This window comes from Saccostrea echinata, unplaced genomic scaffold (genome assembly GCF_033153115.1).
Source record: "Saccostrea echinata isolate AGI-Se365-2 ecotype Australia unplaced genomic scaffold, CSIRO_AGI_Sech_v1 ptg000030l, whole genome shotgun sequence".
Lineage (NCBI taxonomy): Eukaryota > Metazoa > Mollusca > Bivalvia > Ostreida > Ostreidae > Saccostrea > Saccostrea echinata.
This window is the reverse complement of record NW_026889779.1, coordinates 6,342,910-6,363,327: the sequence shown is the minus strand read 5'-3', so window position 1 is coordinate 6,363,327 and position 20,418 is coordinate 6,342,910. Positions and strand designations below refer to the sequence as shown.

Genomic DNA, 20,418 nt, shown 5'->3' with positions numbered 1-20,418 from the left:
GTAAATATTTGGTAGCTAAGTTTTTGTCATAATTACAATGTACTTTATTAATTTTCAACAATCTCGTCACATCTTTATTAAGTGTTATGATAACTAAGTTTTGACTTGGAGATTATTATTAAATGGCATCAAAAATTAAATGGCATCCCTATAGAGTTTAAGGCGTCTCGAATTTAGCCTTGTTCCCTATAACCCTCTTTCATGTGTGACCATTTCTTGTCAACGGGTTTGGCAGCATGTAAGGTGATGAAATTATCTTTGTTCTTGTCATTTATCTGAGTATGATATTCTCCAAAACAGTCAACCTTTACAGGAAATTATGAATTCGTTCCAATGTCTTTTCAATAGACTTTGCTGGATGCATTTTACGTAATAAAGATGAATTTCATTTTGATTACGTTTGCAAAAATGTTTAATGTTTAAGAGAGCATTATGAAAGAAAGATATTTGATCTTAATAACTTATAAGATGAATAATTGTTGTTGATAGATAATTGATAACTGATTCAATAAACATGTATAGCAGATCTTTAGATATAATTTTCCTTTATGTGCGGAAAGTAACAATTTCCCCTTACGATTAAACGTTTGTTTGTTCTAATTATCTTATCTTTATATTAAGAGAACGACCTTAATGTTTGTAATGGAGGGTTAGTCTGAGAATACCCAACGATTTCTATTTCCAATATACATAAATTTTTCAAACGAAAATCCTTTCAATTTTGTGATTGCTTAAGACAATTTTTATGACAACATTAAACAGGATATCCAGATATGGCACGACTCGACACTTTCTACAGCTTTACAATTCTGAATGCTTAAATGCATGATTGAGACTTCTTGAATACTTTTTCAACAAATTAACAATGCAAATCACAGTTTCGTGCATAAAACGAGATGACACTAGGCAGTTTCTTTCATTTTTATTACCACAGAATGCAAACTTGTTTTCTTTTCATTAAAAGTGGGTATATTAGAGGGCAACGTTTTTATAGAGAACCTTTGGTTAGAAATCAGAAAGATGGACAGGTCAAGCCTGGCTTCTCTGCTGATCAATTTCTTCCACTGAAAAAAAGGTCTGACTGCTTTTTAGGGTAAGTATGATCGGGTGTCTATGAGTACAAGAGAAAACTAAAGTTTGTCTTCAATAAGCATATGGATAAGTAAAGAAAGTTTTCTGTTCGACTTGTGTCGAAATTTGAAAGCAGGAGACTAGTATAGGAAAGGCACTCACCAGGAAGGGTTGTGGGTATACTTGTCAAGTTTTCATTCATTGTTCTTCTTGTACAGTGTGTGAATATTCTACGATGAGACAAGCTTCTGTAAACACATATATGTACTTTTATTTGCTATGAACGCTAAAAAAAATAATACAAATGCAATAATGGCAGCAAGAGAAGGCTACGTTTTATTAGTTCTCGTTTAAAGACGAGATTTCATTATTGTGTTATAGGAGGATTCAATTGTTTTTGGACAGACATATTTAGTTTAATTAATCTAGACGTTCTTTTTTTAATTTAGCGAAGTCGATCGTAACAAGTAGGCTGCTCTCCGTTATGGTGTACTAGTATTTTATACCACTTTATTAAGGAAATCCATTTCGCGTAATTTTTTCTTCCTTCTGTTGACATTATTGTGTACTTGCAAAATGAGGGTAAATGTTTGACTTATCTTTAACGATGTCCTCTAATCCCATTTCTTTAGTTAACATTATTGTATAATTGCAAAAAGGAATAAATATTTGATTTATTTTTAACACTTAATGTCTTCTGAATATACATCAAAGCATTTTCCTTCGGTCCATTTAATTATCGTCAAAAATCATCAAAAGCATGTAAATATCCCGCAAGATTAATAAAATAAGAATTTGTGATTGCAAACTGAGAGTATATTTTTCGAAAGAAAAAAATGTATTAAGATTTGGTAATTCGCTTAGCATCATGTAAAAAAAAAAAAAGAATATTCTAATACATAAATTCACTACATGCATCAAATATGCCACACTTGAACCCATAAACTCGCAAAATTCATAAAGTTGAAAAAGATACATAATATTTAACGGAGACTTATTTTCAGTTTTTTTGAGTTTTGAAAATTGTTTTGCACACGTGCACACTTGTTCATCACTGTTTAAACTTGACATACATAAATTTGTGTGTTGTGAACTACTTCTTTTTGATTCCGACACTCTGTAGATACAGTGTACTTGTGCCTGTCAGTTGTAAATGTAAAAATGATTTCTACCCGTGATTCTCTAAAGTAAAGAAACAAAAGACAATAACGGTGTCGAGCCGTTATCTGTTCCCACATTGAGACATTGTATCCAACGCCAGCACTTGAACGGTTTCAAATAACGAATTATCGCGAAATCCCATCATTTGCGAGATCTTGAAAATGGAGATAGCAGGAGAACAATCAACATGGCTATCTCTGTTGTTTACACCCTTTGTTTTAAGAGAATGTGACTGGGACATAGTGCTTTTATAAATGTTGCAAAACCTATTGGGACAAGTTCCAGCCAAACTTAGACTAAGCGCGAGCTGTCAGAATTTGGACTACAATCAAGAAATCATTAATGATAGTCTCTTATATTTATGTAAAGGTTATGAATTTCGGAATATATAGGTTATATTTAGATTTATATCAAATAATCATGAAGGAATTGTATGTGCGTAGTATTCAAATGAGTAATTTCACACAATGTAACATTTTCAATTGATGTTTCCTGCACTAAGACTTGGAAAGAGTAAACTAATGTTACATTACTGTAGTGCTTCATTATGGAATTGTTTGTAGAAACTTAACAAACTGTGTATTATGACACTCTTTGGTAACAGGACAATACAGGTTTAATTATTTTTAATAACAAAAAAATACTGATTCATCGATAAGCAATTTTTAACCACAACTCCTTCCCCATGTAATAAGTCAAACATCATGTATTTATTTATTTATTTATTTATTTATTTTTATAATTTGTACACGTGTTCAAAAAAGTTCCGAATACAAGGAAAATAAAATGTTCCTACTTACAAAGAAACAAGACTTTTATATCAATATTCGAAATACGAATCAGTAACATAGAAAGTAATAACATACATATTATAAGAAAAATTAAATATGTTCAAAACAAACAATAAGAAAACTTAAGTCAATTTTAATGCAAAACCCGTCTTCCCTTTATTTAGTGATGTTTTTCAGCTTTTGATGTTCTTAGCAGGGATTAGACTGTTTAATGTACCCTGAACAAGGAATAAGTAAACGCCATCTTGTCGCTTGGGTAAACACTCATATTTCACTGCATCGAGTAATCCTCCCAAAAAGATTATCAACTGTCATCCAAAGATTGAACTCTTCTTAAAATTTCACCCATGAAAAGTGAGGGATATCAAAAAGATAAATGGGATTAGAGGATTAAGAGATTTAAAGCCATGGAATAATTCCTCCCAGATCATTGCGCTAGCTAAAAAGTACCTAGGATGTTTGAAATTGTTGTCCAAGTAACAAATATAGTTATCAATATTTAGGCGAGAACTTAAGTGAAATATGAAATGTTCATATCTTTTCTTTTGACGAAATATTCATACGGACGGGGGTTATTAAATATGTGGCGCTATGCCCTTTACTTTGAAAAAAAGTGAATTTTCATTACATCTGTATAATGAAACAGAAAATTATTGAATAGGTGTATTTTAGAAAATATTAAAGTAGCGATTTCTTTTTAAAACCAAGCAATGTCTGATCTCGCCCTGACCACGGTAATCTTTTTATATTGTTTCATATAAAACCATAAGACAATCAAGCGACAGAAGAACGTTTCTCTTAACACATCTCAGGCCCGAATTGTTCTTTGGTATTGATTAAACCAGGTAAGAGGTTTGCACAGGCTTAAGTGAGCAGTTCAGAGATTTGAAATATGAAGTTCACTGCAAACAGCATTGACAGGGCGATTTCGATACCGTGTTTCTCAGTGTCCTCGCTGTCAAATCTACTAATTCATCAATACAGTCTGGTTTGACAGACAAAAAAAAGAGAGAGATTCACATTTTATAGTCGTTGAATCATGCATCAGGTTTCCATGGTTACGTGGAATAAATAACATTTTTTTTAATGTTATGTTATTATTATGCTAGTTACCGTAAACAAATTGAAATTCGTGTAGACTTAGACCATCATGTGCGTTATCTAACAGAGTGAAATTATAGCAGTTTAATTGATAGTCCAGGAAACCTTTGAAGTTCTTAAGCATTGAAAGTGGGATCATCTTTGTCACAGTTTGGCAATGAGAGTCTTATAATGGCCGATTGACCATGGTCTTATCACTGTAACAATGTTTACATACCGTCCACAGTGTGGACAATAGGATTTTAGCTACTGACAGTGACATATATGCAGGCCCTTTCCTCAATTCTTGAGTCCATCTTACCCTATTGTCACCGTTTAAGCAATAATATTTGTCATCTAATCTAGAATCTAAGAATATGTGATGAATTTGAAATTTACTGAAACACTTAAACATCTGTATATCAAAGAATGAGCAAGGTATGCCAAGCATTTTTTCCCTTTCTACTGGTCCATTATTCTCTCAGCTGGTTTTAATTAATTAAATGAACATCTTTTGAAGCGGTGCAATCTGCATTCTCGACTTGATAGGATCATGAAAAGGGAATAAAGACCCTTGTTATTACTTTAGAAGACTATGAGTTATGTAGCTGGTTGTTTCAATTATGTATGAATATGGGAACATGCGTAATGAATATGATATAATATGTTTATAGCTCTTGATGTGACAATGCCTTTGAACTCCATTAGTGGTAAGTCAAAATCTGTATTTTTTCCTTACTTCTAATACTGTACTATTGCCATTTCCCTTGAAACTGAACTACATCTCCTGTTTGCTTCATGCATTGGCTCCTTAGTATCGTACTCCATTTTGGAACGCCATTTCTATTAGTACAGTGGAACTATTTGCTCTCTCTTATTTTTGAGATGTCTTCATGGTTTTCCTGTTATATTCTTAGGGACTACTTTTTACTCTGAATCAAACATTCAATATTGTTCAAGAGCGAACATGCCTATCAAGAAAAAAAATTCCAATCTCACAGTACGGTATCTGAGACAAATCTCCGGAAAGATCTGTCGTGTTACTGGGACCGGATAGGGTTTTAGTCACCTACCTCGCTACTTTACAACTATTTTGTGTAGTGTTTAGTAACAAGATTTTATCGAAATGATAAACAAAAGGTTTGTTTATTGAAACAAAAGATGTGTTGATTACAAAAAGATCACAACTCGACACTACAGAATCTACTGGGCTTTAACTTGACACTGCGCTGCAGACATTGTAATGTTTCAATCAACAACCAAACCGTTAATCTCGCAGCACTACAACTATTCATCAGTTGAAGATGACTGTGATAATATTTATGCAAATTTGGTTTAAAGATTTTAAATTATTGGTTCTTACAGTGTTTTTAAAGACAAATATTTATTTTTCAATTATCCTTTCACAACACAAAATTCTGATGTTTACGGGGTAACGGCACAGGATCGAGTGAATCTCTTTTCTTATATACTACACATAAGCAGAGAACTAAAAACTGCCATGTGATAATATACTATTTTTTCATTTATGCCATTTAGTGTTTTAAAAAATCAGCAGAGCTTAGAAATCCTTTCACCTTTTCTTAAACAGACAAAGGAAGACATTTCACTTGTTGCAAGAGGAGGCGCTAAATAAGAAAGAGAGTAGTCTTAATGTTTGCACGATTATCCCCTTAAACACGTTTTATTACAGTAAATATTAAGATATGGTTAATCTTATTCTAAACTTCTTTTTGAAAGTATTGGTATCCACAGTTCATATAAGGACACTTTATCATTAAAACAAATAAGAGAAAAGAAGGTGTCATTTATCTCCAGGTCTTCAAATTAACGATCGTGGTGGGTATCAGTGTTTGCTCACCAAAACGAAACCAATAGCAAATAATAAAACAGAAAGTGGTAATGTCGAAGACAAATAAACCCTTCAAGTTAAATTAACCCTCGCCTTATAGAGATCTTAGTATTATCAGCGGCAGATTTACAGATAATTGTAGATACACTAGCAACCAGACGTCCTGAAAACGTTTGGAGGGCCTTGGTGCATTTCCACGTATACGGAATTACAAAAAACCTAGTTGGGGGGTATTTTTATGCTGATATAAATTACTGATGGTTTTGTCAAATTGGCCCAAAATATTTTTGAAAGAGAACTGTTATTGATGAATTCAATATCACTTTTGCTAGAGGAATTGTAAATACACGTTTATTTGATTTCGAAAATAGTTACACACATTTCTACAATCTTAATGTAATCTCACCCTTAAGAAACCTACGAAAGAGAAGATCTGAAAATCCCATTTGACGAGATTTTAGTTATAATCTTTTGCACACGATGGAACAGTGACAAGGTTTTTCAATTGAAGGCTAGAAAAATTGAAGAGGGTATTCTTGAATTTCACTTTCCACAAACGTAAATATTTCATGATTATGGACTGAAGTAAACTTTCCATTAAATAACCTGCTCTAAACCTGCAAAATGTTCATAATGATCCTAGAGAAAAAGTAAACTGTTATCCCATTTCAAATTCCTGACATGCAGACAGTGCACTTGTCGGTTTTAAGGAATTGTTTTAGAGTGGTAAATTTTACAAACCTAAATATTCAACCACTTTAATGCATTTTTAAGAAATAAACAGAACACCTCTAAATCTTATCTAGAGATTAAAATAAATGGAGTTCAGAGAGATTTGTCTGACTAAAGCGAAACTCAGGGATCAGAAATGGACATCTGCAGCGTTTTTAGAGTGAACCTCAATCTCCGAAATAGTTTTAATAGAAATAATTCTAAAGCCATATCAATTACCGGATTTAGTGGTCAATATTATGATTACTTAGTTTGACAGAAGTGCTCGTTACTGAATTAAGGTCAATAGAAGCAACAATATGTTTTTCTAAAAGATTCCTGTTCCTTTCTTCGAGATAAATTAATTTTACTTAAACGGTTCCCCTTTTCGTTAGATGTTCATTTTGGTTTTCTTAAGGTGTGAAACATACTGTTAATGCCTTGTGAATAGATCCACATCAATGGGGTTCTTTAAACACTTTATTTCTGAAGTGTTTCTTAAAGAATAATAAGACACCTTTGAATCTGAAATACGTGTATGTGATTTTCTTCATTAATATGGAGATTTTGAAACATGATCAAATTATTCCATGCCCTAAGATCAACGTCGTATATACATTGTACATGTATACAATAACATGAGAAAATGTACATGTATAATTTATTGCAGGTGGGAAAAAAATTACAATAAATTTGAATGCATCATTGAAGATTGATATCAATATTACAAAGCGTTTAATAATTAAGATATTTAGATCTCATATATTAATTTTTATAATATTGATATACATGTCTATTTTGGGTTCAGTTTATCCTGTCAAACTAATTTTCTTACATTGTTTTTAATTATGATAAATATATTGTCAGCATAAAGTAAACAGTATGTTTCAAAGTGGAATTTTTCAGCAAGTCTTCATGTCAGTGCTTTTGTCCTTAAATTAACTTCCTTTTTAAAGTGATTTAAGTATACATCAAACGGAAAACTTCTCATGGGAATAGCTTAAGCCAAATTAAAGCCCATTTTAAGTTCTCCAGGGGATTTTAAGGCGTTTGTCACTTTTATGATCTTTATCCATTGATTTGTGTGATTTTAAGCCCACGGTTTGAAAATCTAAAACATCGCTGATAAATATGTGGATTTTGAAAGTACCGTAGCTGGGACATATTTCAATTATTAATATATGTTCTAGTTCATAAACAACTCAATAATCTATTTCTTTATATTAAAAGATCGATTTTTACGTTGACGATCTTTTACCTTTTTAAAGCAATTTTGTTTGAGTCCATAACCAAACACATTAAGGAAAAATTTTCTTTAAAAATGAATCAAGTAATACACATACGTCTTTTTTTAAATATCATTTTATATAAAGAAAGAATTTTCTTTAAAAATCAATTAAAGATAATGAAAAAGACGCTTTTGCACTTTTTTATGAATTCATGGACGTATAGAAAGGAGATTTTGGGGTGCGTTGTACATGTACATTTAAGACGAAAAGAGTTATTCATCTTGATTTTGATCCGGTTTTATACAATGCTTTTCAATACCATAATGTAAAACAAAAATGGACTTCGTTTTATTGATTGACATTGCATTGTAGTGCAATACAATAAAATGCAGTTAAATTCTTATTATTGTAAACAGTATAAATTCTCTTGCAAAGAAAAAAATCCACTCATCAGTCAAAAAGGAATGTTCATTTCTTTTGGACCTTTTGCGCATATTCAAACTAGTCATTCGATTAAAAAATAAAAAACAGTAACACGTAATTTTGCAAAAGTCCTTCAAGTTAATTACTGATTTTTAATTTTGATTTTTATCAAAGAAAACAAATATTTAAGAATATGAGAATAAAAGAAATGCTCTCTAGTTTGTTTTTGAAACTTTTTTTTTTCAAAGCATAAAATGAAAAAAGTGTGTGCATTCAATAGGTTTTAAATCCAATTAAGAAAAAAAAAAATTGACTAAGTTAATTTTGATTGGACAATTTGGCAGGCATCACAATGTATCGCATTGTATTGCAGCAGAGTGCAGTATGGTGCAATTCTACTTGTATTTAAACAAGCACAATTATTTTACTTGTCAATGTATTAGAAATATTCCCCACCATCCACCCTCCAAAGACAGCTTTTATATACAATCTGTCCTTGTGATTGAATGTTTATTTGAAAATTTGCATAATGTAAGTTTTGTTTCAAAGTTCGATAACTCAAATGATGTCCCTTTGAACAACGGAGACAAAACGATCATTGATTTCTGCATTATATTATGTAAATGTTTAAGCAATGCTAACGAGTAACAGGCTTGTATACTATATATAAGACGTTAGAAAGATATTCACAAGTGACCATGTGTTAAAGTCAGAGTAAATAACGGTTACGGGTCATGTCGCGTGTAAAGGACTTAGTGTGAGCTTATCTCACTAAACAAGTACTGCTAAGCAGTATTGAAAAGCGTCTTTGGTTGTTCTATGAAGTCATCGGCGCTTTGTTTGAATCTCGGGATATTCACTCATCAGTCAAACAGGAAAGTTTATATTTTTTTCACTGTTTTGCCTAACAATAAAAATTTACAAAGTATGTTTTAATTAGACAGTACATCAAGCATTACAATGTAATGTATTGTAGGACAGTTATTTTTTATTTAAAAGCAAAATTAATTAGGTTGCAATTAAAAAACTTCACTCGACACTCCAATTTTCCTCGGGATGTTTCGCATATATCCGTATCAGTCTTTCAATAAAAAAAAAAATCAGCAAAAGTGACTGTTCTTTGATGGGAACTTAGCTCTAAGTACTGCTATCAGAATATATGCTGTTTATCCTTCCTGGTGCTTATCTGCATCACTCTCAAAATTTACACTCATCAGTCAAACACGAGATTTCTCTCTTTTTCAATCTTTCATATACCCAAACTAGGCGTTGCATAAAATAATAAACAGCAATGAAAAATATTGTCGAAAAATCCTTCAGCGTTATTACTGTATTGTTAATTTAGATTCGTATGAAAGAGAACAATCATATAAGAAAATGCGAATGAAAATATTCCAGTCTGTTTTTCAAAACTTTTTTAAAAATAAAAATATAGTAATTTACACCTTATTTTCAATACCATAATGTAAAACAAAAATAGACTTCATTTTATTAATTGACATTGCATTGTAGTGCAGTACAATTAAATGCAGTTAAATTCTTATTATTGTAAACAGTATAAATTCTCTTGCAAAGAAAAAAAATCTACTCATCAGTCAAAAAGGAATGTTCATTTCTGTTGGACCTTTTGCGCATATTCAAACTAGTCATTCGATTAAAAAAAACAGTAACACATAACTTTTCGAAAGTCCTTCAAGTTAATTACTGATTTTTAATTTTGATTTTTATCAAAGAAAACAAATATTTAAGAATATGAGAATAAAAGAAATGCTCTCTAGTTTGTTTTTGAAACTTTTTTTTTTTCAAAGCATAAAATGAAAAAAGTGTGTGCATTCAATAGGTTTTAAATCCAATTAAGAAAAAAAAAATTGACTAAGTTAATTTTGATTGGACAATTTGGCAGGCATCACAATGTATCGCATTGTATTGCAGCAGAGTGCAGTATGGTGCAATTCTACTTGTATTTAAACAAGCACAATTATTTTACTTGTCAATGTATTAGAAATATTCCCCACCATCCACCCTCCAAAGACAGCTTTTATATACAATCTGTCCTTGTGATTGAATGTTTATTTGAAAATTTGCATAATGTAAGTTTTGTTTCAAAGTTCGATAACTCGAATGATGTCCCTTTGAACAACGGAGACAAAACGATCATTGATTTCTGCATTATATTATGTAAATGTTTAAGCAATGCTAACGAGTAACAGGCTTGTATACTATATATAAGACGTTAGAAAGATATTCACAAGTGACCATGTGTTAAAGTCAGAGTAAATAACGGTTACGGGTCATGTCGCGTGTAAAGGACTTAGTGTGAGCTTATCTCACTAAACAAGTACTGCTAAGCAGTATTGAAAAGCGTCTTTGGTTGTTCTACGAAGTCATCGGCGCTTTGTTTGAGTCTCGGGATATTCACTCATCAGTCAAACAGGAAAGTTTATATTTTTTTCACTGTTTTGCCTAACAATAAAAATTTACAAAGTATGTTTTAATAAGACAGTACATCAAGCATTACAATGTAATGTATTGTAGGACAGTTATTTTTTATTTAAAAGCAAAATTAATTAGGTTGCAATTAAAAAACTTCACTCGACACTCCAATTTTCCTCGGGATGTTTCGCATATATCCGTATCAGTCTTTCAATAAAAAAAAAATCAGCAAAAGTGACTGTTCTTTGATGGGAACTTAGCTCTAAGTACTGTTATCAGAATATATGCTGTTTATCCTTCCTGGTGCTTATCTGCATCACTCTCAAAATTTACACTCATCAGTCAAACACGAGATTTCTCTCTTTTTCAATCTTTCATATACCCAAACTAGGCGTTGCATAAAATAATAAACAGCAATGAAAAATATTGTCGAAAAATCCTTCAGCGTTATTACTGTATTGTTAATTTAGATTCGTATGAAAGAGAACAATCATATAAGAAAATGCGAATGAAAATATTCCAGTCTGTTTTTCAAAACTTTTTTAAAAATAAAAATATAGTAATTTACACCTTATTTTCAATACCATAATGTAAAACAAAAATAGACTTCATTTTATTAATTGACATTGCATTGTAGTGCAGTACAATTAAATGCAGTTAAATTCTTATTATTGTAAACAGTATAAATTCTCTTGCAAAGAAAAAAAATCTACTCATCAGTCAAAAAGGAATGTTCATTTCTGTTGGACCTTTTGCGCATATTCAAACTAGTCATTCGATTAAAAAAAAACAGTAACACATAACTTTTCGAAAGTCCTTCAAGTTAATTACTGATTTTTAATTTTGATTTTTATCAAAGAAAACAAATATTTAAGAATATGAGAATAAAAGAAATGCTCTCTAGTTTGTTTTTGAAACTTTTTTTTTTCAAAGCATAAAATGAAAAAAGTGTGTGCATTCAATAGGTTTTAAATCCAATTAAGAAAAAAAATTGACTAAGTTAATTTTGATTGGACAATTTGGCAGGCATCACAATGTATCGCATTGTATTGCAGCAGAGTGCAGTATGGTGCAATTCTACTTGTATTTAAACAAGCACAATTATTTTACTTGTCAATGTATTAGAAATATTCCCCACCATTCACCCTCCAAAGACAGCTTTTATATACAATCTGTCCTTGTGATTGAATGTTTATTTGAAAATTTGCATAATGTAAGTTTTGTTTCAAAGTTCGATAACTCAAATGATGTCCCTTTGAACAACGGAGACAAAACGATCATTGATTTCTGCATTATATTATGTAAATGTTTAAGCAATGCTAACGAGTAACAGGCTTGTATACTATATATAAGACGTTAGAAAGATATTCACAAGTGACCATGTGTTAAAATCAGAGTAAATAACGGTTACGGGTCATGTCGCGTGTAAAGGACTTAGTGTGAGCTTATCTCACTAAACAAGTACTGCTAAGCAGTATTGAAAAGCGTCTTTGGTTGTTCTATGAAGTCATCGGCGCTTTGTTTGAGTCTCGGGATATTCACTCATCAGTCAAACAGGAAAGTTTATATTTTTTTCACTGTTTTGCCTAACAATAAAAATTTACAAAGTATGTTTTAATTAGACAGTACATCAAGCATTACAATGTAATGTATTGTAGGACAGTTATTTTTTATTTAAAAGCAAAATTAATTAGGTTGCAATTAAAAAACTTCACTCGACACTCCAATTTTCCTCGGGATGTTTCGCATATATCCGTATCAGTCTTTCAATAAAAAAAAAAAATCAGCAAAAGTGACTGTTCTTTGATGGGAACTTAGCTCTAAGTACTGCTATCAGAATATATGCTGTTTATCCTTCCTGGTGCTTATCTGCATCACTCTCAAAATTTACACTCATCAGTCAAACACGAGATTTCTCTCTTTTTCAATCTTTCATATACCCAAACTAGGCGTTGCATAAAATAATAAACAGCAATGAAAAAAGAGAATCGTCAGGGGATTGAACCCGTGCCTCCCGCTTGCTACGCTAGCAACCTACCACTAGACCACGGAGGCACTTGATTATACAACAAATTAAATGCAAACATTAAGTCACATATAATGTTTATATTGACGTTTGATATTGTCAAAATTTTACACAACAAATGTTGTCTAATTTAGCCTTTACTAAACAGTTCTTATTGATGTACAAGTAATTAGAATATGAAGTCCGCCGACAATCTGTATTATACGTAATAACTCTCCACATGTCCCTGTGCTAAAAATAGTGCCAAGCGACTTTTAATACATGTACAATAAATTTTAAAAAAAAACGGGGCGGGACACTTTGAGAGGGGCAAGAGAGGCCATAGGGAGTTATGGTATAAAATTTCATTGCAAAAGCTCAAAAGATTAATAAATTCTTGAGATATCGCCCGGAAACGAAAGTGTTACACACAGACGGAATTTAGGAATTTACGACCTTGAACTTTGACATTTTGACCTCAAAATCAATAGGGGTCTTCCTTAGGCCACAGGGAGTTGCTACGTAAAATTTCGTTGCAAAAGCTCAAAGAATTCGCGAGATATCGTGCGGAAACGAAAGTGTTAAAACAGATAGAAATTATGAATTCATGACCTTGACCTTTGACATTTTGACCTCAAAATAAATAGGCTTTTTCTTTAGGCTATAGGAAGTTGCTATGCAAAATTTCAATGCGAAAGTTCAAAGGGTTCTTGAGATATCGCGCGGGAACGAAAGTGTTACAGACAGACAGAAATACAGCTAGACGGACGGACGGCTGGACAGACGGACGGACAGACCCAAATTAATATCCCCCACTTTCAGTGAAAGCGAGGGACAAAAAAGAGAAACGTCCGGGGATTGAACCAGGGCCTCTCGCTTGCTAAGCGAGGAACATACCACTACACCACGAAGGCACTTGTATATAGAGCAAATTAAATGCAAACATTAAGTCACATATAATGTTTATATTGACGTTTGATATTGTCAATAAATGTTGTCTAATTTAGCCTTTACTAAACAGTTCTGATAGATGTAATTAGAATATAAAGTCCGCCGAAAACCTGTATTATATGTAATAACTCTCCACATGCCCCTGTGCTAAAAATAGTGCCAAGCGACTTTTAATACAATAAATAAAAAAAAAAACGGGGCGGAACACTTTGAGAGGGGCAAGAGAGGCCATAGGGAGTTATGGTATAAAATTTCATTGCAAAAGTTCAAAAGCTTCTTGAGATATCACCCGGAAACGAAAGACGGAATTTATATAATTAGGAATTTACGACCATGAACTTTGACCTTTTGACCTCAAAATCAATAGGGGTCTTCCTTAGGCCACAGGGAGTTGTTATGTGAAATTTCATTTCAAAAGCTCAAAGAATTCGCGAGATATCGTGCGGAAACGAAAGCGTTAAAACAGACAGAATTTATGAATTCATGACCTTGACCTTTGACCTCAAAATAAATAGGGTTCTTTTTTAGGCCATAGGGAGTTGCTATGCAAAATTTCATTGCGAAAGCTCAGAGGGATCTCGAGATATCGCGCGGAAACGAAAGTGTTACAGACAGACAGAAATACAGCTAGACGGACGAACGGACAGACAGACCCAAATTAATATCCCCCACTTTCAGTGAAAGCGGGGGACAAATACAATGTAATAAAACAATAGATTCTGTATTTTGATTTTTTACTTTTGTTTTAATCTGAATATTGAGTTGTTTGAAATCGGGTCCGGAGTTATTCTAAACTGCTTAATGGGAGTATCAATGGTAAATATATCACATATTTTGAAAGTTTTAGAGGTTATGCACTTTTGTGAGCAATAAATACACACGTTTTGCAAAGGTCCAGAGCACAGTAGCTCTCTGGTCGTCCATCTTAATTTTTTTCAGACCAACAGATCTGAAGCTACAGTAGAATTAATGGCAGTTGATAACAATTTTATATGAAACAACCTTTTACAAACAACTTATCTTGTAGATTAGGCTTTCCCCTTTAAAATCTTTCCCTTCTAGCTGGCTCTAGAAGAGGATTTCCCCCACGCAAAAATGACTCGAAAGTAGGATTTTCCTCACTGAAAAATGACTCTAGAGTAGGATTTCCCCTACGAAAATCCCACACCAGATTCAATTTTCTGGGAGGAAATCCTACACTATGTAATAGTTATAGAATGCGATATCTCCCAGAGCTAATTTTCACCCCAATAAAATATTATGGTTGTACTTATGTATGAAGTGGGACACATTGATACAAGTGCCTCCTCTTCAAACTAGCGACAAGCTCTAATGAGACATACGAAGCATGAACATTAAAAATTTTAAATCTCATTTTTATGAGTAACTGTCCAACCAATTCTCTTGAAGCATCAAAATCTTATTCTTTTCATCTGGTCAAACTGTTTCTGAAAAAAAAAATGGTACAAAATACATGTAATCGGTTGGAGACATTTTTACTGTATCCATGGAAACAAAAAGGAATTTCATTTTAAATAGATTATTTTCTCCAATTATATTTCAAACTATATGTACATAATATTGAAGTGTGAGTGTCTCTCCAAGATTCTGGTTTATGAATGTAAAAGCTGCCGTTGCTATAGAGCTTAAATGGGTCATTTATTTCTAAAAATTTGAAATTTTGCAAAACTCAAAGAGAGTATATTTGCTTTTTGCTTTCAAATCCAATCTAGTATATTACACCCCTTGGGTCGAGGGTGCATACTTATGCTTCGGCTTGCAAAAGAAGTGTTTCATGTATTGTTTTGCTTTTTGTTTTGGCTTTTTTCGCCGTGAAGAACTATTCGATTCCAATACTCACAAAATGGTATGTGGGACCTATCAATAACACAGATATGTTTTGCTGTGAGTATCGAGTGTGTTGAACGACGGGCCTCTTAGAAATAAGCTCGTTTGCGAGGGGATGCTCCGCTTTGAGGTGCATTTGTTTATTTTTTTACTTCCAGTATTATTTATGGCCAAAATGCTTTTAAAATTATGAATTTTTTTTTTAAATACAACGTTGTGAAGTATGCAAAAGTGTCTGGTTTTTTCGCATCGAAGCTAATAAATAACATGGAAGCATGCAAATCTAATGACGTTTTGATCCCCAAAAATATACTGAACACAAATCATGTTTAATTTAAAATCCATTAATTGACTTCATTAAATAGGAAAAAAAGCATTAACATTTTATTTTTGTTAAAAAAAATTAAATGTATTTTCATTTATAATGTATTTTCGTGTAATTAGCTTTTGAGTTTCGTCGACTCGATAATGCAGTTTAAATCTGAATACACATTCTTGTCTTTCAAGTTCATTAATCTGAATGAGTTACGACACATTAACTTCCGTAAGATTGTCCAATATAGACACTAGTGATTTTAAAGACCCATTGTAATATATTTAAAATTTTAAATTAAAAATTGTGTGCATTCGGAGAACAAGATCGTTGATAGACTTCATGGGGGCTTGATTTGGACAGATGTCTCTTGAGCAGCCCTTTGTCTCTCTCCCTCTGTGTATCTCAGTAACTCTTAGGTGGTGTTACACCTGACAACCTCACCTAAACATAACCCAGTCGGTAGATACATTAATGAGATTCCACACAAATAAAATAGGATCAGTTAATTAATGAAATGATTTCTATATCGACTTCTAGAGGTTGTGATCTATAATCCACGCAGTGAGTATTGGAATTTAATATTGACATTTTTCAGGACATGCGCCGGGTTAGTATAATTAAGCAGGTTGTTTATTTTTGCTTTTTACATATGGTGGGTTTTTTGCAGACATGGCGTTTCCTAAGCTTCGGGAGTTTATGGGAGAGGTGAAGAAATTCCTGGACACAGGTGTAAAGCCTTTCCAAATGTCATCCATCCTACCACGAGGAGCTAAGAGGGAGCTAGACGGTGCGGTGCCCATGATTTCAGGCTTCAGACCCTCCAAGGTAATTGACGTTTATGAGGTTCAATATCTTGGGATATACAATAATGAAATATTAAAGATTCCATTTGACAGATTGCTTATATCAAAGGCAGATTACAAACAATTATTTATATGAGAATTATTAAATGTATGCAGCTCAAAAAGGAGATAAATTTCTACGTTTCGAATTCAATATTCATTTCAGGTATGTATATCAAAACAATACATGTACATGTGGTTAAATGTATTCATGACCGTGTTATATATTACGAACATCGGTCTTAAGCCCCCCCCCCCCCTTTCTCCTTTGAATTTATCCTTTGTTTCAGGTGTACTACATGTTTGCTGTTCTGAGTTTCGCTGATCTTGGGAGTTGGGATGAAGTGAAAACGCATGGTCCTCAGGCTCTTGAAGAGTTCCGTCACTTCATGGAAGAATTATCTACAGACGAGAGGGTACGTTACATATTAACTAAAGATTTTTTTATTCGAGAAAATTGAGCATTTGATGAACATTCATTTATTGGTTGAGAATTATTTTTAGAATAAACCACCAATCTCATTACCACCAAAAGAAACAATCATTACCCAGGACTTTCCACAGCAGAGTTCAGCTAGATTTCATACCTCAAATGAAAACATGCAATATTACTCACCGAGAAGTCCCGAAGAAAATACTCGTGCACCCTCTAGACCATCTCAGAGACGATCACATGATGATAGTGGTAACAATGAGAGCCAGAAGGTGTCTTCAAGACCTTCACCATCAAAACCTTCTCAGAGAACATCTCATGAGAATAGCAAACGGAGCTCATTAGGGCAATATCAAGAAAATGGTCAGGATAACGACGTACTGAAGAATGACATTGCGAACTCTATCAGCAAACTAAGGCAAGAAATAGGCAGTCTGAAGGATAGGTATGCATCATGTTTTGAGAAGTATTTTAAACTTTAAGTATTATATATATACATGTAAACATTACAATATTTTTTATTATTATTATTTTCAATAGCAAAACGTGTGTCAAAAAGTGTGACTCGTATTCGTTTACATGTATTTAAAATAATATTCATATAGATATGGCAGGAAATTTCTCTTTGAGATGGATTTTAGAAAATATTTTGTTTCTAAGACTTTCAGAAGAACTCAGTCAACAAGACGTCGGTAATACCCCAACAGCAAATATCCCCCCACTGAACACAAAATCCCCTCGGAGTTCTCGTATTGATGACGTCACAGACAAATTAGCAGAAGCTTTTTCTGGACTTTTTCACGATCAGTGGTTGGGCGCTCTAAAAGAAAGAAATAATGGCCAAGGACATTCGGAAAAGGACTTAATTTATTTGGCAGATGTCACTAAGGTTCATTAAAGTTTCCCACAATATTCACTTTTATTCTCTTACATTCATAAACCGAAGGTATGATTTTGAGTTATGATAATTAATATTTTAGAAATGTCAGAATTACTTGGATGATATTTGTGAAAGAGAATTCACTCACCTATCTGAAATTATACTCAAACCCATGGGTGAAAAGGATTCTCAGTATGTGAGTAGTCAAAATTAATGCTTGTGAAATTACCAATTTAGTCATCGCAACTGACAGATACAAATGCATAATTACATTTTATTGCAAAATTCCTGGTTCATTTTTGTTGTGATATTTTTTTATGGAGTCAAATATACAGAATCTTGCGTGACAGGTCCATATATCAGAAGATCTGAGAGCCCTTGCTAGAACTAGATGTAGACAGATACAAAGAGACACGATGCCTATTTCACTTCCGGTTATCAAGGAGGTAAGACAATACAAATATGATATTTTCATTATTTATCGTATTTTTTAGTGTTAAAATATAGTTATGACATCATTTGTTTAGGTTGTTATTCGAGACAAAATATCCGAGGCCCAGAAAAACCCAGCATTGAAGAGATTCGTGGAAAGGTGTGTAGAACTGTTGTGGATGTTTGCAATTCATGATCCGCCCCTGGAATTAGAGTGGGCCCGGGCGGGAGATACGATGGGCAGTCATCTTCAGTCATATTCTGACACAGGGAATAGGGTGGGGTTTAATGTATGGCCGACATTACGGCAATTCAGAAACGGTCCTGTATTGTGTAAAGGTGTTGTTCAAATGGTATATTAATGATTTTTCTCTCTTATTGTAATTCATGTTATAGTTTTTGTTTAATAAATAATTTTGCAAGATTATTATTTCTTGATGTGAGTGTATCTAGAAACATATCTATTTTAAGCATCCGTGTACATTACTGTTTCAACATACTTTGTAGTTTTCAGTCCATCCGTTTTAAACCGTACATAATTTTAAAAAATCAGGGTTCCCTTTTACAAAAGAACTCACGATTAAGACCATAAACTTTAGTTGTTTGTAAAATCTTGCAAAGTCATTGATTTCTATTATAAATTGCTTGCATAAAATTATCTTCTTAAATCCTTTGTAAAAGAATTAAAACCATTTACAAGTTAATATAAAATAAAAAGTTAAAATTACATTTTTGGTCTTAGTCGTAAGTTTTTGTAAAACGGGGCTCAGATGTTCAAACGGTAGCAGATTCTGATCATGTGATTATTTTTATTTTATTTTTCTGGTATCTTTGATTCAGGAAATCAAAAAGATACGATTTTTTATTGAAATGTTTTTATTATTTTTTTTATACTAAAAAGTAATCAAAATTATCCTTTGAGAATCTATCATCACCAAGCAAAAATATCTATCAAAATTGCCAAAATCTAGCAAGCTTGATTCTTAGGAAATATAATTAGTGTACTGTGGATGCCTACAAATATATCTGGAATCGGTACATTCCATGATTTCACCTGCTGACAGTACAAGTATTTTTTAAAAAGTACATGTATCAGTGGTTGCAACCGATTCAATAAAGAAATCAAATCTTCGTCTCCAATGGTGATAAGTTTAATTTTTGAGCACGTGAAGGACTTAATTCCGATTCTTTAATCTCTCTACAAACCTATGGGCCAAATATGAAACATTCCATGTTTGTAATGTTTTACCTTTTTGTTAGTATCATCTGTGATACAGTTGGTCAAACCGTCCATGATAAGCAACAAACCAAGTGACAATAAATCTCAAGTTCATTTTTTATTTGAAACAACTATTTAATTGTAGATTTAACAAAGATGTCTATAATGATGTCTTCCATGAGGATGATACGTCGAAGTGCACTATCTGCAAAATATAATAATGAACATTTCAATGCACGCATAAACAAAGTCTTGTTTCACCCCCACCCACCCCCCAATTTAGGCTCATTGAGAGTCTTAAATTTTGTAATATATGTTATTATATGTTATTTTTGTAAACTGATGGGCTGTATTGTCCAAAGTTTATATATTCTGAATAAACTTGACAATATTTTCCATTATACATGTGCATGCATATTATAATTTAGTATGATATAAATGTATCATCCTGCTCTTACCTTCTTTGTAAAAGTTAGGATTTGCATGTTTTGCATGGACAGCTTATGGCGCATTTGCATTCTGGTTCACATTTGCATTCATTTGCTGTGCATCCGCATGTCACACTGCATGTTGTGCATGTGCATTCTGTGGTATTGCACTGACAAGTTTCTCCACATTGGCATGTTCCGTTAGCACAGGTGCACTTCATTTCTGTTAGGAAAAAAGGGAGGGTTAAAGAATCGCCTTTATCTCAAAAACACAAGGAAAGGATTTATACTCTGAGACGTTTTCTTAGATTTA

At 32.7% G+C, this 20,418-nt stretch overlaps 2 protein-coding genes across 3 annotated transcripts in view; one reads left to right on the top strand and one right to left on the bottom strand.

Annotated features, from left to right (window-relative positions):
* LOC133197177 (serum amyloid A protein-like) overlaps positions 1-20,418 on the bottom strand; it is a 270,340-nt gene that overhangs the window by 211,080 nt on the left and 38,842 nt on the right. The gene's annotated exons all lie outside the window — the stretch shown is intronic.
* On the top strand, positions 4,777-18,885 carry LOC133196258 (uncharacterized). Of its 2 annotated transcripts, none has more exons than XM_061332176.1 (8): positions 4,777-4,813; positions 16,539-16,696; positions 17,004-17,129; positions 17,218-17,591; positions 17,807-18,035; positions 18,127-18,222; positions 18,377-18,472; positions 18,554-18,885. In XM_061332176.1, the coding sequence occupies exons 1-8, from the start codon at positions 4,792-4,794 to the stop codon at positions 18,818-18,820; spliced, it is 1,368 nt and encodes a 455-aa protein (XP_061188160.1). In that variant the 5' UTR covers positions 4,777-4,791; the 3' UTR covers positions 18,821-18,885. The 2 variants fall into 2 exon arrangements, with proteins under 2 accessions (XP_061188160.1, XP_061188161.1); XM_061332177.1 differs by lacking the exon at positions 4,777-4,813 and adding an exon at positions 16,356-16,432.

Excerpts from the sequence above, each read along its gene's own strand:
- LOC133196258 (XM_061332176.1), top strand. The coding sequence starts at position 4,792 with ATGCCTTTGAACTCCATTAGTG. Across the intron at positions 17,592-17,806 it reads ATAGGCAGTCTGAAGGATAG|ACTTTCAGAAGAACTCAGTC; the intron begins GTATGCATCATG and ends TTTGTTTCTAAG. Across the intron at positions 18,223-18,376 it reads GTGAAAAGGATTCTCAGTAT|GTCCATATATCAGAAGATCT; the intron begins GTGAGTAGTCAA and ends CTTGCGTGACAG.